At 56.6% G+C, this 18,594-nt stretch overlaps 1 protein-coding gene across 1 annotated transcript; it reads left to right on the forward strand.

Annotated features, from left to right (window-relative positions):
* The first annotated feature begins 4,177 nt into the window (after nt 1–4,177).
* On the forward strand, nt 4,178–18,049 carry SLC30A3 (solute carrier family 30 member 3). The gene is made up of 8 exons (XM_053383962.1): nt 4,178–4,279; nt 10,620–10,834; nt 11,960–12,106; nt 13,389–13,542; nt 14,793–15,000; nt 15,726–15,831; nt 16,455–16,589; nt 17,398–18,049. Exons 1-8 carry the CDS (start codon nt 4,182–4,184, stop codon nt 17,541–17,543), a joined length of 1,209 nt encoding a protein of 402 aa, XP_053239937.1. The 5' UTR covers nt 4,178–4,181; the 3' UTR covers nt 17,544–18,049.
* Nucleotides 18,050–18,594: the final 545 nt, after the last annotated feature.

Here is an 18,594-nt window from a genome sequence, read left to right on the forward strand (position 1 = left end):
GATCAAATGGTTTGTTATTGGATACTTTTTGGTGGGGGAGCAAGCTGCCTTTTGCACCAGGCATCGCCCCTGGACGGAGCAGAGACCCCCCCCCTTTTTCTCTTTTTGGCCCCTCCTCTCTCTCCCTTCCCCTTTCTCAAGGGGGCGCGTGCTTCGCGGCCGAAGGAGGCCTTGGCCTCACCTACCTCGCAAGGTTGTTGTAAAGAGTACATACAGGTAAGTATATAATGAAATGAATGAATAGACTTTATTTGCGTAGGCGACAGGCCATAGCATCAAAGAATAATGAAATGGTTTCTAGTCCCTTTTTCTTGGTCTGCATTTTGGTTTTACGCGTTGGCGAAGCGGAGGAGGGATATTGCAGGCTGGGAGAAATGGCAGGTGGGGGGTATGTGGCTGGGAAATCTTGTCCCAGGACAGCCCTGTAAGGTAGTCCGCTGACAGGATTGCAGTTCGGAGGTGGCTTTAGACTCTCGCGTCACAAAGAAAGCCGCCCGAAACACAGGTCTCTTTGCAGCGCATGGGCGTCTCCTTAAAGTTTCCCCCTCCCCGGCAAGCTCAGGGTAGAGCTCCTCCTCGTGCAGGCCAGGGATGGGTTAAGTCGCAGGAACAAGCGAGCAGAAATAAATGGAGAATGCGATGGAGAAAGGGCAACCTGCGCATTTTAACGTTGCTGAAATTACCAGATTGTTCAGGGTCCTGAAATAAACACGTCCAGAAGAGCTCCGAAAGGACCTTTCCAAACTGAGCGAACGGACGTTAAAAAGTCCAAAGCAATTCAGTATAAGCAAGTGTAAAGTGTTGCATGTCGGAGTAATTTTTTTTAATTAATTAAATTTAATGTGCTTAATTTAACTTATACAGAGTCTGACCTGGCGGTGGGTGGAGAGGAAGGACACTTGCTTAGCAGCTGTGAAAAAGGCCAGCGCCCTGCTCGGGATCACGAGGAAGAAACTGGAAATCCGATATTGTGCTAACAATGCCCTTTATACCAGTCAGTGGTGTGGACACGTTGGGGTGCTGTGGGCGGTTCTGGTCGCCTCACTTCAAAGAGGATATCCGAGACCAGGAAAACTCAGAAAAGAGCAATCAAAATGTTCCAGAGATTTGCCGCGTTTGGGACTTTTTAGCTTAGGGAAAAGGGGAGTCAGAGGCGACAGGATAGGAGTTTATCAGATCCTGCAGTGTGAGAAAGAGGAGAGAGCGGGTAGCCAGGATTTTTGTTAGGGGGAGCAGAACCGGCTTGATTGGTCAGTTAGTTAAGTATGTCTATTTTTTTCCTTGATGGGGGGGGGCAGATGCCCCCATGTTGGTGGGTTTGGATCTGGAGAGGAGCCTTCCGAGAGCGGGCGTCCGGCCAGGGACTCAGACACCGGAGACTCGCAACTGGGACGACAGAATCACTCGATAGAGATATCTAGATTTAATCGAATTTTATTGTTTTTCAGCATCAATGAAAAACTCCACACAGATACATTGGATCCTTGGATTTTCTTAATAGACGACGCTTCAGCCAAATCGTAATGGTTACTTCCCATCTGAAAATATTAATACTATTAACTCCGAAGAAAAAGGCGTGGCAGCAGCCAGAGGACTTCGGGAAGAACCTGGGCAGCAGGAGAGTCCCCTAGCCTTCGGGTTCCTGCGCCAGGTGCAGGCGGGTCCACTTCCCACTTCCTCGGCCCACGGAGAAGCAGCTCTCCCCGTCTCCTCGCATTTTGAAATCCCTCTTATTTTTCCTAAGATTTATATACCGCTTGACTGTTTGAAGAGCAGACCGCAGAGCCTTTTACATAAACTATTAAACAAAACCAAAATGTTAATAGTGATGCGCATTGTATCAATGTAGCGAAAGGGCTTGAAGGTGAGAATGTTTGTGTGAGATGGGGGGGGTAGATTCTGAAGGGCACCAGGAACCAGCTTCCCATCCGTTGCGTCAAATTCCTCACCTTCGCAGGTAAACCTCAAGCGCATTATCGGAGGGTCCATAATCGAGACGGGGAAAGTGTAACTGAGAGCAGCGCCAAGCCGCTCGGAGTCTCGCTCCACGGGTGTGGCACCCCAACAAAAAATAATATTGAACACCAACTGGTGTTTTCATTTGCGACAAGGACAGCTTCTCGTGGCAGAGCGGGCTCTTGTTTTAAAAACATTACGGCTTCAGAAGACAAAGCCAAGGGCCGCCCTCCGCCTCTCTGTGCCCACCGGCGGCGCCCCGTCCTTCCTGCCCTGCTCCTCCTCCGGAATGCAGGACTGCCAGGTCTCCCCGACGGAGGGGCGGAGAGAGAGACCCCCGCCAGGGCCTTGGCACCGGTTCGCAGCCCCCCACCCTCTTTCCTTTGCGTCCTGCGGGGCGCCGCAGCGACTTTCCCCGCACCGAACTGGAAAGGAGGCTGGGAGTCCGCGGCGCCGTCTAGCAGCGCCGGGAACCCGCCTCTCGGGGCTTTTCCCCGCGGCCTTTCTTCTCCAGGAAGGCGTCCAGCCGGTCAACGGCGCCGGTAAAAACGTCCCGCGGCGCATGGGCCTCCTTTGGGGTCGCCACTTTGGAGCAAAACGCACACGGGCCCCATAAAGGAAGGCCGGGAAGGGGGCGCCTCGTTCGCCCCTCCTTGGGCAAAACCCCAGCGCCGGTTCCAATAAAAAATCCAGCCGCCCCCTTAGAAAAGTCCGTCTCCCCGCCCCGAGGAAAGGTGTCGAGAGGCGTCCTCATTTCTGCGGAGCCGCAAGATGGACGGGGAGATTTGGGGGGCAGCCGCAGTGCCCCCCCCCGCCCGGGCTCTCGACTGCAGGTTTCTTCTGCCCCCTCCCGGTGAGGGGCTTCAGGTGTGCAGGCAGCCAAAGGACGCGCCTCCCCTGCGGTCTCCCGTCCCTTCCGCCCTCCGGCTTCCCTGACGTCTCACAGAGAAAAACAAAGAAACGAAATTGGGCGGCGCAGAGGGTTTGGCCCGGGAGAAATGGATTCGGACGGGCGACCGCATTTTTCTAACCTTGGAGCCCCCTCGGGAGGAGCGAGGCGAGGCTGGCTCGGCTTCTCCCGCCGCGAAACCCCTGGAAGAGGGCAGAGCAAGCTCCGTTTCCTGGGCGGGAAGAAGCGCGCCGGGGATCGAGCGAAAACGAGCCAAGCAGTGCCTGGATCTAGGCAGCCGCCGCCTCCTTGTCGGGTAAGATAGGAAGAAAGTGGGGGAGCCTGATGGGCACCGCCGCTCCACGGGCTGAGACTCTCTCTTGGGGGGTCATTGTGCGGGGGGGGGCTGCCGGGCCCCGGATTGGGGGACCGAGTTAGGCCCAAATCCGGCTGCCTCTTCCCCCTGCGCTGGAGGGAGCAATCCCGCCTGCCACACAATGGATCTGCTCTCCTGAGATCCCTTCTCCGGCAGAAGATCTCCAATGGTCCCTGCCTGTCCCCTTAGGAGGAGAGACCCTTTTCTTTGGCCGCCCCATCATCACCTCCATCACCGTTTCATTGGATAGCCATCAATATCGATCCTGCGAGGCGAAGAAAGCGCTCCGACTCAGCCCGCGGCGCCTCCCGCGCGCCCGTCCAGGCGGAACCGGCTCGCTCCGCGCGCGGCGTCTCTCGCCGGTCTCTTCCCGCAGCTCCGCCCCGCCGACGGACGGGGGCTGCGGTCCGGCCCCGTTCTTCTTGCTGGGCCGGGGAGACATCGCCAGCGAAGCGCCTTTCCTCCGGCCCCGGAGCCGAGCTGCGGGCCGTCCCCTCGGGCCTGGGGAGCTCTCCCCGGGTTTGACGTCCAGCCACAACGGAGCGCCGAGCCAGAGGACCGCCAAGACGCCTTCCCACCTCCGGGGGTCCAAGCGAAGCAGCAGGGAGCAGCGTCTCGGGAGGCCCGGCGCAATCGGGCATCTCCTGCGCTCAGCGCTGAGCCTGCCTCCTTCCCGGGCGCCACGACGGCGCGGCAGTGAAGAGGCGAGTCAGGGGGCCTGAAGGCGCATCTTCCCGCGGCCCGCAGGGGGCGGGGCCTTTGGCTAGGGGGCGGGGCCTTCCTCGCCCGCCCGCCCACCGGGGGTTGCCTCTGCTTGGACCTCTCGACGGCGCCGGCAGCGGCGGCTGCAGCAACAGGACGCGGAGTCTTCTGAGAGCACATGGAGAGTGCCCGGCGCGCCTCTGCCTGAGGCCGAGGCCCGAGCGCAGCAGCCAGGGGGTTTCTCCTTTTCTGGACGCGATGGAGCCCCCCTCGGGTGACGGCAGGGACCCCTCGGAGAGCGCTCGCCTGGTGGGCAGCCGCAGTAGCAGCAGCTCCAGCAGCGTCCGCCTCAAGAGGTAAGGGGGTCCCCACGCGCAGAAGCCCCTTCCTCTCCTCCACCGGGATCCTCCGGAGACTCCACCAGGCGCTCCCCTGACCCAATTGAAGACCCCTCTGAGATGGCCCCCGGCTGCCTTTTTCCGCACAAGCGGCCTGAGGTTTTTAATCTTACACGCTCCTGCCGAGCGATGTGGCCTTTGGTCGCCCGCACTCCCCGGACAGCCAGGGACCCCCGCCGCCTCTTCCCCCTCCCTGCCCAGTCCCCGGGCCCCCACCCGGCAGGTTCCCCGCCTTGCCGCCCCCCAGCACCCCCCTGCTCGGGAACCCCCGCATTTTCTGGGGATCTTCGTGTGTTCGTTGCGAGGGGGTCGGCCAGAGGGGGTCCCCTTGTGCCGCTCCTCCGTCTCCTCCTTCCAGGGCATCCTTGGATTCCTGCCCCCGCCCCCGGGACGGCTCGTGGGGAATTCCACGGCAGTGGGACGTGAGCGGCGGGAGGGGGAGGCGCAAAAGTGTGGGGGGAGAGGGAATCGTGGAGGTGGGGGCGTCTCCTTCCCAGTTCCTTGCGGGGCATCTTTCGCTTCTGCCTTAGCTCTGCTGCCGGTGTCGAGCGTTTCAGTTCTTCCTGGGGTGGGGAAGGCGGGGGTCCCTCTCGCCCGAGGTGGGCGCTCCCTGCTCCCGGAGAGCCCCCGGGAGCCTTTCCTTGCGGCGTCTGCATTGACACCCCTCTCTCACTCGTCACATCTGGGCTGCTGCACCAAAGGCAGGGAGTCTCTCCATAGAGTTAGCAGTCGGAGAACCCCTCTCGCCCCCCCCCAAGACCCACCTCGGGGTCGCCTTGCCTGCGCAGCATCCTGGAAACCTCGCAGCTCCAGGGTCCGCTCGGGGGGCAACCAGTCAGCCAAGCCTCACTGCCCGAGGGGGAGAAACAGGCTCTCCAAGCAGCGGTGAGGAGGCCCGTCGGCCTTTCGCCTGTCCGAGAGGGCGCCTCATGGACGGGCTGGCGGTCAGCCGCTAGTGATGGCGTTGCATCTTGGGGGGAGCAGGACAGCTGTGGCTGGAAAGAGCCCCCCGAGGGGGGTGGGGGATGCCTGGCCCTCGCTGCCAGCCCACGAGGCGCTTCCTGTGCCGTCGAGCCTGCCTCCTTGGCACGTGCCAGCTTGTTTTCTGTGCCCCCATCTGCCTCCAGAAGGCTCTGCCGGGTGCCAGGGAGGGACAGCTGAGCGGTGGGCTGGCGAAATCTGCGCTGGGGGAGCGTGGCTGCCTCGTTTTCCGGGGCTTGCATTTGAGGAGATGGGGGGGCGCACACATGGAGGGCAGGCTCCCCATCCCTGTGCAGACAGCCCCCAACCCAGCTCCCCCCCCCCGTCCTCCAGAGCAGCCTGGCCAAAGAAAGGCGCCTTGAAGGTCACTGAGGTCAACGGCAAGGACAGGTGCCTGGAGGCTGAGATGCTGCCTGGGGGCGGGGGGGGGGGAGGCCGCCGCCGCCCCTGGAATCCAGCCCAGCCCGTCTGGAGCCCTGGAAGCGTTGCGGCAACGGGGGAGCAACCCCTGACGAATGCCTGCCTGCCACGTTTTCAGCCAACACGCTCGGAGCTGCTATTTTGTGTGGGAATGTTGACATTCTGCCCTGCGCGGTTGGCTGCCTGTGGGAAGGGCTGGGGCGCAGGACTCACCTTGCACTGGGGGCTGCCGTGGGGCTGCATGGGGAAGAACAGTTCGAGAAGGGAACTGCCCTGCTTCCAAGACTGCCTTTTAACTTGTGCTGACCTCCCATCAGGTGCTAGACCGATACTCCTCAGGTCTCCGGCCTCATGTTCTCCTTCTCCATCCTGAGAGAAGACCTCTAGGGTGGATCTCTCAGCATCTGAGATGCAAGAGGGAGCCGGGCTCATTGCTTCTCCTTAGTTAAAATGAGGGTTTTTCCTGTCAAGTTAGTATTTCCCACCATAAAGCGAGAGTTCTTGCATCCCTAAACTCAGTGTGAGTAAATCCAGGGGAAAGTGTGAAATATCCTCCAACAGGGAAACTGAGTAAGAGGAAGTCGTGGGGTGACATAGCTGAACAGGACGGAGGCGGATGGGGTACAAGTAAAACATTTCTACCTTCTCTCCTCTCCCTCCCTGGTCTCTCTGGGTATTCCGAGCCTTTCTCTCTTTTGTGGGCGGCGGGGGCCAATGCTTGGAGCGCGCAGGGGATGGATTCTGTTCTTAAAGATGAAATAACCACACAAACAGAAGAACAAGCCCTGCTGAGGCTGTCAGCAGGGCTTCCGCCGGATCTCACTAAGCTATTGGTTGAAAGTGACAAGAAGCTGATAGAAGTGATCCAGTTGACAAAGTGCACGTGGGATCTCAACACTATACCTCGCCCATGACTCCTGAGTAAGCTCAGCAGTCAGGGAGTAAGAGGATATTTATTGTGTAGATCAGGATTCAGTAGCAGGAAGCAGAGAGGAGGAACAATGGAGGGATGGAGAAAGTGGAGTCGTCCCGGATCCTCTTGGGACCTGTGCATGATCCCTTCGCTGAGGATACCAAATTTCTCCGGATCCTGAAAACCAAAAGAGATTGTGAAGACCTCTAAAAGGATTTCTCCCAACAAAGCGAGTGGGCGTTAAAATGCCAAATGCATTTCAGTGGAAACAGGTGTTAAATGATGTACGTCAACACAAATAAATGATGATGATTTCACACTCACACACACATTTTGGGGTCCCAGGAGAGCTCAGTGAAGATGCCAGCCCCAGGTGCTGAAAAAGGCAAGTGGGAAGGCTGGGGTCCTGTTCTGGCCGCCTCCCCTCGAAAAGGATATTGCAGAGTTGGAAAAGGCTCAGAAGAGGGCAGCCCCAATTGTCCAGGGTCGGGAGCGAGGAGAAGTTGCGGGTTGGACTTGGAGGCGACGATGCTTCTGAATACCCGGACGGGAGAGCGCTGCTTTTGGGCCCGGGTCCTACTTGCGGGTTTCCCATCCTCCCCTTCTTACCTGGGGGGCCACTGTGAGAAGAGGGTACTGGGGTTCATGGGCCGTTGGTCTGATCCAGCTCTTTTTATGTCCCACCCCCCAATTTCTGGCCTTCGGAGGGCGTGCTTCCGTGCCCTAGGCTTCCTTTGGTCTGCCTGCGCCTCCTTCGCTTTTCCTGGCTGGGGGCAACCCCAACTTCGAGTGGGATGGGGGGCACCGCTCTCTCGCTCCCCATCGCTGTTTCCTCTCGAGGGCTTGACGGGATCCCCGCCCGTTCTCCCTTCCTCTTCCCCCCGCAGCCTAGAGGGCTCCGCCACGGACTCCTTGCGCCTCCCGGCCGAGGGAGAGAACGCCACCCCGGCGCGGCTTCCTCCCTCCCAGACCGGCTGCGATGTCCTGGGGGTTGCCCCGGAAGAGCAGCGGGGCGGCCCCGCCAATGGCTCCAGCCCCGGCTCTGGATCTCCTGTCTCAGCCCAGAGTCGCCGTCGAGTCGGTCTGAATTCAGCAAGGGGGCCTCTGAGCCGCAGAAAGGAAAACACGCGCGTTCACACAAACTCGAAACACGGACACGCATGTTCTTGACCGAGTCTCTTGTTCCAGCTTGTGCGCATAGACGAGAAGGAAAAGCCCCACCCCAATGTCTGGACTGCATGAGCTACGCTCCCTGGATCGGGGCCCTGCTCAGACGAGGCGCAGCGCCCCTCGACGGCTCCTTTCTCTCTCTCTCCCGCCTGCGGGAGCCAGTCTTTGCGGGGGGAGGCGGGAGAAGGAGAAAGGATTTTGCGGGGGCAAGTGATGGAGAGAAGAGCAGCAGCAGCCGTCTGTGGGTGGGAGGGGGCGGAGGGGACCACGTGATACTGCTCTGCAGGGGTGGGGGGAGCCGCTTGGGAGGCTCCCAGGCGTGAGATAATAGAGGAGAGAAAGGCCTGCAAACTGGGGGGGGGGGGGCCGGGACGGACAAGAATGGAGGAGAAGGATAATTCTTCCTGAGTTTTTCACGGCAGCCATTCCCTACCCGCCAACATTTCTCCGATGAAAATAGGGACATCTATTAATAATAATAATAATAATAATAATAATAATAATAATAATAATACGCTGCCCATCTGACTGGGTTGCCCCAGCCATTCTGAGTGGATTGCAACATATGTAAAAACATAATAAAGCATTAAACATTTTAAAAGGAAACTTTATAGTTCCTTCTCTCCTTGGCTTTGGGGCAGCAGAACTCCATATCCTCCACATTTCTCTGATGGAAATAGGGCTGTCGTAAGGAAAAGTAAGACATTCCAGAATCAAACCAGAAACCGGGCAGCTTGTGTAAATCTCGGACTGTTCCTGGGAAAAGGGACGAGCAAAGGGAACTCCCTTGATGCAGCAGGCAGAAAGTCATCAGGTGCAGTGGGAGAAATGGACGCTGTACCCGTCACGTTTGTGTCTGGCGTGCGCGCCCACCCCCTGAACTGAACGCCCTCGGCCTGAACCCCACGGGGGGGGGCCCTTGAGACATTTCAAAGGACGACTCAAGTGCAGGTTTCCATGCCATCCAGAAGAGGGAGAGATTCTCCGCCAGCCATGGCTTCTCTACACTGAGACCTGTTGCTAACGGATCAGCCTTTCTTACCTTCCCCTTTTTAGTCTCCTTATTTGGAGAAAAGCAGGTTTTCATCAGGATATGGCCCAGCCGATTCTCTCCCATTCCAGGATTCTGCCCTCTGGCTTTCTGGGCTGCCTCCTTCCTGCCAGCCCAGCACCCGCCAGCTCTGCTCCTGGGCCCAGCTGCCTCCCCAAGTGGGTCCTTCTGGCAGCAAGGCAGCCACCGTGGCCAAACTGTCCAGGGGCATCACAGTTCTCCAGTTCCTGCCAGGCGGAAGATGATTAAATCTCCCCGCAGCCCCAGGAGACGAGCCACAGTCACGGAGCCAGCTTGGCTATTAATTCCCTCCCCAGCGAGGCTCTTGGGAGCACTTGACATGCATCTTTCTGATCAGGCCAGGCGCTGACAAAAGACCTTGCCTTGCTCCAAAGGGGCAGCCAAACCCAGAAGAGGAGCATTTTTATGCAAGAAAGCGCCCTTCATTCAGGGCTTGGTATTGACCTGTGTGGCTTCCCTGTGCAGCCTGGAATGCGCCCACTGCCCAGGATTCCCTGGGTGGATTAAAACAGAGACCTTGACAGATCAAGATGCATTTGCTCCCTTAGGAAAGTCAGGAGACCAGCATTGGCATTTGGGTGTCTTTTTAACATCCCTTTCCTAGTGACTGTATTGCAATGTAGGAATCTCAGGCAGATGGCCCTTCAAGGAAGGAGAGTCCGCCACTTTCTGATATCATTGTTGTTGTTCTTTAGTCGTTTAGTCGTGTCCGCCTCTTTGTGACCCCCTGGACCAGAGCACGCCAGGCCCTCCTGTCTTCCACTGCCTCCCGCAGTTTGGTCAAACTCATGCTGGTAGCTTCCAGAACACTGTCCCACCACCTCGTCCTCTGTTGTCCCCTTCTCCTTGCGCCCTCCATCTTTCCCAACATCAGGGTCTTTTCCAGGGAGTCTTCTCTTCTCATGAGGTGGCCAAAAGATTGGAGCCTCAGCTTCAGGATCTGTCCTTCCAGTGAGCACTCAGGGCTGATTTCCTTAAGAATGGATAGGTTTGATCTTCTTGCAGTCCATGGGACTCTCAAGAGTCTCCTCCAGCACCATAATTCAAAAAGCATCAATTCTTCGGCGATCAGCCTTCTTTATGGTCCAGCTCTCACTTCCTTACATCACGACAGGGAAAACCAGGGCTTTATCATAGGATCATAGAATTGTATAGTTTGACGGTCATCTAGTCCAATCAGCTGCAATGCAAGAATCACAGCAAAAGACTCCCTGACTGGCAGCCAAGAAGGGAGAGTCCACTGCCTCCCAAGCCTTGGTCAAACAGCTCTGACTGTTAAAAAGTTCTTCCCACTGTTCAGTTGGAAATGGCTTTATTGAAATTGGAATCCCTTGACATGGGTTGTCCCTTCCAGAGCAGGAGAAAACAAACTCGCTCCATCTTCAGATATTTGAAGATGGCTCTTTCCCCGGCTAAACATACCCAACTCTACACTGCTATTCATCTTTATCCTGAATCTGCAAAATTACTTCTAACTCCTTCGCTTTAGTTTGTGGGTAGAAACCCAGTCTGTGATTTGTTCTAGTTCGTGTCGGGTGTTTGTTCCCGTTTGTTTCATATTTTATTGGGTTGTATGCTTTACATAAAAATGAAAGATGTTAAATGGGGGGGTGGGGAGTGACTCTACAAGGCAGCCGTGGGTGGCATGAGGAAGGAGGGGGCTAATTCTGTGCGTGTGTATTCTGTGGGGGTTGAGCAGGACTGAGGGACTGCCCCTCCCTCATGTTCCGGCCTTCTCTCAGTCTGTTTGCAGGCGCCCAGGATGCCTTCCCCAGCCTCCCCCTGGAGAATGGGCATGCGGAAGTGTCCGGGGGCCTGGAGATGGAGCGCCGCCTGGCCCCCCACTGCCACCAGGGGCCCTGCTCCCCCAGCCAGAGCCAGCTGAAGCTCCAGGCTCAGAGGAAGCTCAGCATCGCCTGCGGGGTCTGCTTCCTCTTCATGATCGGAGAGGTCATAGGTCAGTGGGGCTGGGAAGCGGTTCTGGGAGGGAGGTTCATGGACCACCAAGACAGTGGCAGGCAGCTCCATTGACCCGAGAGAGGCTCAGAGCCACAGAAAAGCTCTCTGGGATGCCCTGGGGGTTCTCTTCCTTCTTCAAGGAACAAGGACAACACACCTGTTGGGTGGGAGTGCCGATGGCCACCTGCTTTTCTCCTTCCAGGCGGATGGGGTCATCTGAGAGACAAAGGGCCAGACACCCAGGGAGCATCCTCTGGGATATTATTGCAGTCAAGCCAACAAGTCATGTTTTGCCAGACGGGCACGTGAAGGGGCTGAGGCTCACAGAGCTTTCCCCGTAAAATTTGCTAGAGAGAACTCTGTGAGATCACTTCCTTTGTCTGTCTTGGCCTGCTTCTTTCCTGCCTGGGGACCCCTCTCTTTCTTCAAGCTGACCACACACACACCATTTTTGAATTTACATTTTATACTTTTGTAACTTAGATAGTAGTTATAAACCTGCCTTCATTTTGCTACTGTAATGGCTGCCTCAAGACTTAGATTATGTAAGTAAATACTACTTTTATTTCTTCACAAAACAATGTTGGTGTGATTGTTGTTTTTCAGGGGTAAGACCAGGAAAAACCAGCCTGTCTTAAAGCATCCTTGATTATTGTTTCTAGAAATCAAACCTGCCTTAGCTTCCAAGTTTAAAGCTGCAAAGGGTGGCACTCTGCTGATCTCACTCATGTGAGCAAAGAAGAAAAATAACTAAAAAATATATACCCTCTCCTAGTGCCTGAATCCACTTTGTGGCTGAGAGAGGATGTTTCAATTTTCATTTGATTCACATTTATTTTATCTGTTTTGCAGTTCTTTGCTGACTTTCCGGGGTCTCTTTCAAGGTGTTCATTAAGATAATGAGCAGGAATCAGTTGACAGCAAAGCGATTGACACAGCAAAAAACCCGTCAAAGGGCAGAGGAGATAAATCACGGCAGCAGCACTAGACTCAGCTCACCCTTACAAAGACCCAGGAAGTCTGCCTGAGAGGGGCTGAGAGGGTATCCTGGCTAGAGCCAGGGCCTCCCCCCCCCCCGGTCCTTCACCCCTCCCTCCACAACACAGCTCTGCTTGCCTTTCAGGTGGGTACTTGGCTCACAGCCTGGCCATCATGACAGACGCAGCCCACCTGCTGACAGACATGGGCAGCATGGGCGTGAGCCTCTTCTCGCTCTGGGTCTCCACGCGCCCGGCCACCAAGATCATGAGTTTCGGCTGGCACCGCTCAGGTACCTCCAGATCCTCCACCCGGGTCCCCACCCCGCCAGTCCCACAAGGCCATAAGGGGGGCTCTCCCAAGGGGGAGCCGAGGGTCACTGCTGCTGCTTCTGCCTCACCCGCTTCTCCCACTGCCCCTTCGCCACCACAGTCTTCAGCCCAAGAGGCCAACTGCACTGCGTCCCCAAAAAAGCAGGAAAGGCTTCATCAGGCAGAGTGGAAAGGAAGCCTTGGAGGGCCTGCCAAGCCGACTGGCCTCTGGGTGCCCCATTTGGGGTGCGGCGGCGGCAGCAGCAGCAGCAGCGAGATGCTTCTCCCATTACAGTACAAAGGCTGCTGGGGGGGGACTGCCTCCCTCCTTCCCTTCTTGCTTCCCTCTGAAGTGGTGGCACAATAGAGCCAGGCAGCCAAGGAGCCAGAAAGGCTCACAAATTGTTCTCTGAAAAAGGCAGAAGGCAAATGGATGGAGGGAAGACTGATGGAGGATGAAAGAGAAGAAGAAATGGATTCAAATGGCCTCTTCAGTACTTGAAAGAGATCAAAGGGCTTTTTTCATGGCTTGTCCCCACAAAGTGAAAGACCCCCAGACTCTCCAAGGGGCCTTCCCTGCTGCCAGGGCTTGACTCGGCTGCCCCATAGCCTTTCTGCGCCTCTTCTCTGATCCTGCTTGGGGGGGTCATTTCCCCTCCTGCCCCCCCATCTTCTTCCTCCCTGCTGCCCATTTTGTGGGGAGCCGAAAGAACTCCCTGCAGGAGTCAATTGTGTCCTATTCCAGCTGCAGGGAACCCTCCAGGCGTTACCAAACTGCAAATCCCACCAACCTCTGGCTACCAGCCCTGCTTGCTGGGGCTGATGGGAGTTGTAGTTCAGGAACACCTGTTGGGCCAAACGTTCCCCACCCTGCTCTTTATTCGACAGACCTTGGAGCAGTGTTTCAGCTTCCCGCCAACCTTGTGAGATAGGCTAGGGTGAGAATGGGAGGGGGGCTAAGTCATGAACCTAAGCAGAGATTTGGCAGCAGCAGGTCTCCCTGGCCCAATGCCAGCCTTCTCGTCTTCTCAGGACAGGGCAAAGGACTCCTCTGCGAACTGGCCTTGGGGACAAGCAGGCAGGTCTGAGAGACCCAGGAACATCTTCCAACCTGCTGATCCGGGTTCGGGTTCCAGGCAGCCTCAGGGAAAAGGCCCAGAGCTGGCCTTGGTGCTCCCCAACTTGGAGGGAGGGCACAGGGCTACTTTGGCAAGGCACCCCTGACTGGCACCTCCCTCTCTCCCCCCCAACTCCCCCCCCCAGAGACGCTGGGCGCCTTGGCCTCGGTCCTCTCCATCTGGATCGTCACGGGAGTGCTGGTCTACCTGGCCTCAGCCCGCATCATCAGCAACGACTACGAGATCGAAGCCTCCGCCATGCTGGGCACCTCGGCCTGCGCTGTGGGCGTGAACATCATGTGAGGCCTGGCGTGGGGCATTGAGGGAGGCGGAGGACGGATTCTCAGGCACAACACACTCCCATTGTCAGGGGCTGCCTCTGGTCAGTTCATTTAATTATAGCCCAACCCCACACCATGCAGGAATCACAGCCAAGGAATCCCTGCCAGGTAGCCAGCCAACCGCTGCTCAAAAACCTCCATAGTATCTCAGAATGGTAGAGTTGGAAGGAACCCCAGGGCCATCTAGTCCAGCCCCCTGCAATGCAGGAATCTCTGCTAAAGCATCCATGACAGATGGCCTCCAGCCTCTGCTTAGAAACCTCCAAGGAAGGAGAGTCCACCGTCTCCTGAGGGAGACCGATCCACTGCGGAACAGCTCCTACTGTTAGAAAGTTCTTCCTGATGTTGAGTCGGAATCTCCATTCTTGTCACTTGAAGCCATGGGTTCGAGTCCTCCCCTCCGGAGCAGGGGGAAACACGCTCGCTCCGTCGTCCACATGGCAGCCCTTAAGATCTTTGTAGAAGGCAGCATTCTGCCCACAAGCAGGGCCCAAGAGCTGTGGTGGGCAAGAGGCTGCTGAGGCGGATGGCAGACCCTCCAACATTTCTCTGATAAAAATAGGGACGCCCCATTTCATAATAATCATTTTAGTATTTGTACGCCACACATCTTACTGGGTTGTCCCAGCCACTCTGGGCAGCTTCCAACATATATAAAATCATAATACAGTCATACCTCGGGTTGAAGTAGCTTCAGGTTGAGCGTTTTCAGGTTGCGCTCCGTGGCGACCCAGAAGTAACAGAGTGCATTACTTCTGGGTTTCGCCGCTCGCGTATGTGCGGATGCTCAAAATGACATCACTCGCATGTGCGGAAGCAGTGAATCGCGACCCATGCATGTGCGGACGCAGGTTGTGTTCGCTTTAGGATGCGCATGGGGCTCCGGAACAGATACCGTTCACATCCAGAGGTACCACTGTAGAACATTAACCATTAAAAATACCCTTCTTTATACAGGATTGCCTTCAGACGGCTTGGGGGTCGGATAACTCCAGAACCCCCAACATTTATCCAATGGAAATAGGGAAAAGTGAGACATTCCAGGATCAAATCAGAAACGAGGACGGCTTCTCTAAATCAGGGATGTCCCTGGAAAACACTTGGAGGGTCTGGGGTGGTACCCCAATGGCTGCCTTGCCCTGGGAGGGGAAGGGTGTGTCCCCACCCCCAAAGCCTTGGCTCATAGCTCTTGCCACCCCTCTCTGCAGCATGGCCTACCTTCTGCACCAGTCGGGCTCCCCCCACAGCCATGGGGTGAGCACGGGGGGCTACGAGCGGATTGGGGAGAGCCCCTGCGGTGCGCCTGCAGTGCCCACCCACAGCAACACCAGCGTCCGAGCCGCCTTTGTGCACGTGGTGGGCGACCTGCTCCAGAGCATCGGGGTCTTCGTGGCTGCAACCGTCATCTACTTCAAGGTAGGGGGACCAGGCATCCTGCTCTGGATAGGGACCCAGAGCCTCCCTCCCTGAAGCACTGTCTGTTTCCCTGGAATCATAGAATGGTAGAGTTGGAAGGGACCCCCAAGAGTCATCTAGGAATCACAGCTAAAGAGATTTCCCTTTTTTTGCATTGACCAGCACCCATTGCAATTAAGAGGGACGGTGCATCAAATACAAACGATGCAGTAGATCAGTTTAAATTGCCAAATTAAAAAAGCAGCACAAATTAAGAATCAGAGCACCATGGGCGTTCTTATTTAAATATTTCCTGGTCCTGGCAAATGGAGTGGAGCCAGCCCTTAAGGTACACCCTGCCAACTCCCCAGGAGGCCTGTCTGTGGCCCAAGAGGTCCTCTTCCCCCTCAACGTCCAGGCAAAGCAGCTTCCCTGCAGCTTCCACTCTCTGGGTCCAGTTCCTCCTGCTGGAACCACAGAGAGTGAGGCAGCTGTATCTCTGAGGCCAGATATCTTGGAAGGCTACTCCCCCTCCCCTTATTAGACTTAATTAATTAACAAAATTTACATACCAAAGCAACAATTGGGTTGGATCCCAAGTAGCGCTGAGGAGTGTGTCACATCCATGCAAGGATTTCTGCCTGGGGAATGGGGCTGCCCCCTAAATCTGTCCTAGGGGTCCTGTGTGTCAGTGCAGGGATCTTGTCTGTGTCTATCCCTGCCTCTCCTCCTCCTCTGCTTTGCAGCCCCAGTACAAGATTGCAGACCCCATCAGCACTTTCCTCTTCTCGGTCTTTGTGGTGGGCTCCACTGTGACCATCCTCCGCGACGTCTTCCGGGTGCTCATGGAAGGTGAGTTCCAACCCTCTCAGGTCAAATGAGGCCACCTTGTTAACTGGCTAAGGGAAGTCTGAGGCGTAGAGAAAGCAAATGGCAGAGGTGCAGAGGCTTGTGGGATTTGATAAGAAATTATTGTCAATGAATCAAACCCAGTCAACGCAATGCTTTCATTGCAGACACAATGGCTTGCTCCGTATTTCATAATTCCTCATAGCAATCCCACCTGACCCCCACACTCTGGATATTTGCACCCCTACACCTGCCTTGTCTGCCAGTGGCTGCATGGCATAGCATGGGTTGCCAGAGCCCAGGGTCTTGCGTTGTCTGGAGAGCTCACTTTCTGGTTCGCATGGAGAAGCCGTTTTCATCAGAGTCCACTTGTGGAAGCACATGGCTGTTTTAAGGCTACACCGGTTGTTGAAATTTTGCACACCTTAACAATTTTTTGCCCGGGGCAACTGCCCCGGTGACCCCGCACCCCGCTACACTACTGAGCAACCATCTCCAGCAGGAGGTGCCCCTCCCTTGCTCTGCTCCAGGGAGACGGCACCACATCTGCTCCTCCAAGGGTGGGAGCTGGGGGTTTGGAGGGACCCCAGCCAAGTCTGTTACCACCCTGCCTCCCTCTCTTCCAGGGTCTCCGCGGGGTGTGGAGTTCAAAGCTGTGAAGGAAGTGCTGCTGTCCGTCAAGGGCGTGAAGGGGGCTCACAACCTCCACCTCTGGGCCTTGACCCTCAGCCATCACGTGGTGGCTGTGCACCTGGCAATTGGTGAGCACCCCCCACCCCACCCTGCTCTGAGTGCCCAGGACCCCCTGAGGAAATCCAGCAGCCCCTGAGAGGGCAAAAGCCCCAGGCGATGGGGGTGGGAACTGTACCACCTCAGACTGCAGGCAGGGGGACCACATTTCGGGACGCTACCCTGAGTTTAAAATGCCTCAAAAGCAAAACACATCTATCCAGGACAAAAATCAATTGGTATATCTGGGAATGTTATCTATTCATTTTAAGGCATTTCATAGCCACTTAATATTTTAAAAACTCAAAGTGGTGCACCACTTAAAAGTTTCATTAAAAGAAAAATGCAACATGGAACCAGTAAAACAGCAGCATAAAATCAGGAATCTGGGGAACTGACAAATAAATAAATAAATAAATGACAGGGCCCAATCTTATGGATCAGGAAAGGCCAGGGGAGAAAGGATGTCTTTAGAAGACCTCTACAGCAAAGGGCATCCCATAATACAGAGGCAATGGGGGGAAATGCCTGTTTTCAGGTCACCCCCCCTATGATGTTCTGTAGTTTCCCTTGATGGGCATCTGGTTGGCCACTGTGAGAACAGGAGGCTGAGCCACTGGCCTGATCCAGCAAGCTCTTCTTTCGTTCTTATGGAGCCTCCAGGTGCAGAGGCAGTCTATCTCGATTCCCAGGATCATAGAGGCATTTGGCCGCTGTGAGAACAGGATGCTGGGCTAGATGATCCTGCAAACGCCAAGCCTCTCCTTGGGTGTGCAGGGCAGGCAGAGGCTGGTGCTGCCTTTGCCCGGCTGACCCCTTTCTGGGTCTCTCCTCTTGCAGACTCTGGTGCCGACATGGAGGCGGTGCTGCAAGAGGCCACAGCTGTCCTGCAGAGCAAGTTTGGCTTCGTCTCCTGCACCATCCAGGTGGAGCGCTACCTGGACGACATGGCCAGCTGCCGCCAGTGCCAGGACCCACAGGACTGAGCCCAGCGCTGCCCCCTTGGTGCCCTCCAACTGCCAACCTCAGCCGGGAGGCGCTGGGAATCCCAGGGCCAGCAGGGGTGGCGGGGGGGGGGGTCTCCTCTGCCCACCTCCACCGCCAGGGCCGCCTCAGCTGCCCAGCCAGAGAGGAGAGGAGAGACTGAGCACCTGCCCCTGCGCACCCTGTTCTTCTTCGTGTCACATTCCAGGCAGGCACGGGGCCCCCCCTGCTACTGCCCCCCCTTTGCCTGCCTCAGTGTCTTTGGTGTGCAATGCAACCCAGCCCCGCCCCCCCCAGGCGAGGCCTGCCATTCGTCGGTGTTTGCACGAGTGTCTTCCCTTTCCAGCAAGCTCCCTGCCGTGGAGTCGAGTCTGCAAGACATCCTATGAGTTTAAACAGCTGTACAGAATTGGGAGGGCTCCCCCCCCGGGTCATCCAGTCCAACCCCCTGCAGTGCAGGGATCCCAACTGAAGCAGCCATGACAGACGAGGGCAGATCCTTCCCCCGCTTGGCAAAGTGGTCTGGCCAGGAGATCAAAAAGGATGCCATGGCAGGGAAGCAAACTCCTTGCTCATCAGGGAGGACCAAGCCATGGAGGGGGGAGCCCTGGGGGGCAGAAACCAGTTCCCCAGCCCCCCACTGCCTGCCAGGCGCTTTGGGCAAGGAGCCCACATGGAGAGGCCAGCCCCCCAGCCGAGCGACAACTAGGAAGCGCTGCTGCTGGGAGATCCCCTCATGGAGGGGGCCAGCCCCGCCCTCCCCACACTCACGTGTCCTTGTGTCTGTGACCTTGTGGAGTTCACGTCTGTGTGTGTGTGTTTCGACCGTGTCGAGTGTCCAAGTGTTGTCTTAACTGAGTGCCCAGAGATTCCAATAAAGCCAGCTGCCTCAGCCCAGCCTGCCAGTCTGTCTGCCAGTCCTTGGGGCAGAGGAGGAAGGGGGTGGGGTGGGGAGCTGTGTCTGTGCCCCAAGGGTCCTCTAGTCCAGCCCCCTGCAACGCAGGAATGCCAGCTCAGGAACCCCTGAGAACCCCTTGTCTAAAAATGGAGGGG

The sequence above is a fragment of the Podarcis raffonei genome, chromosome 3, assembly GCF_027172205.1.
Source record: "Podarcis raffonei isolate rPodRaf1 chromosome 3, rPodRaf1.pri, whole genome shotgun sequence".
NCBI lineage: Eukaryota > Metazoa > Chordata > Lepidosauria > Squamata > Lacertidae > Podarcis > Podarcis raffonei.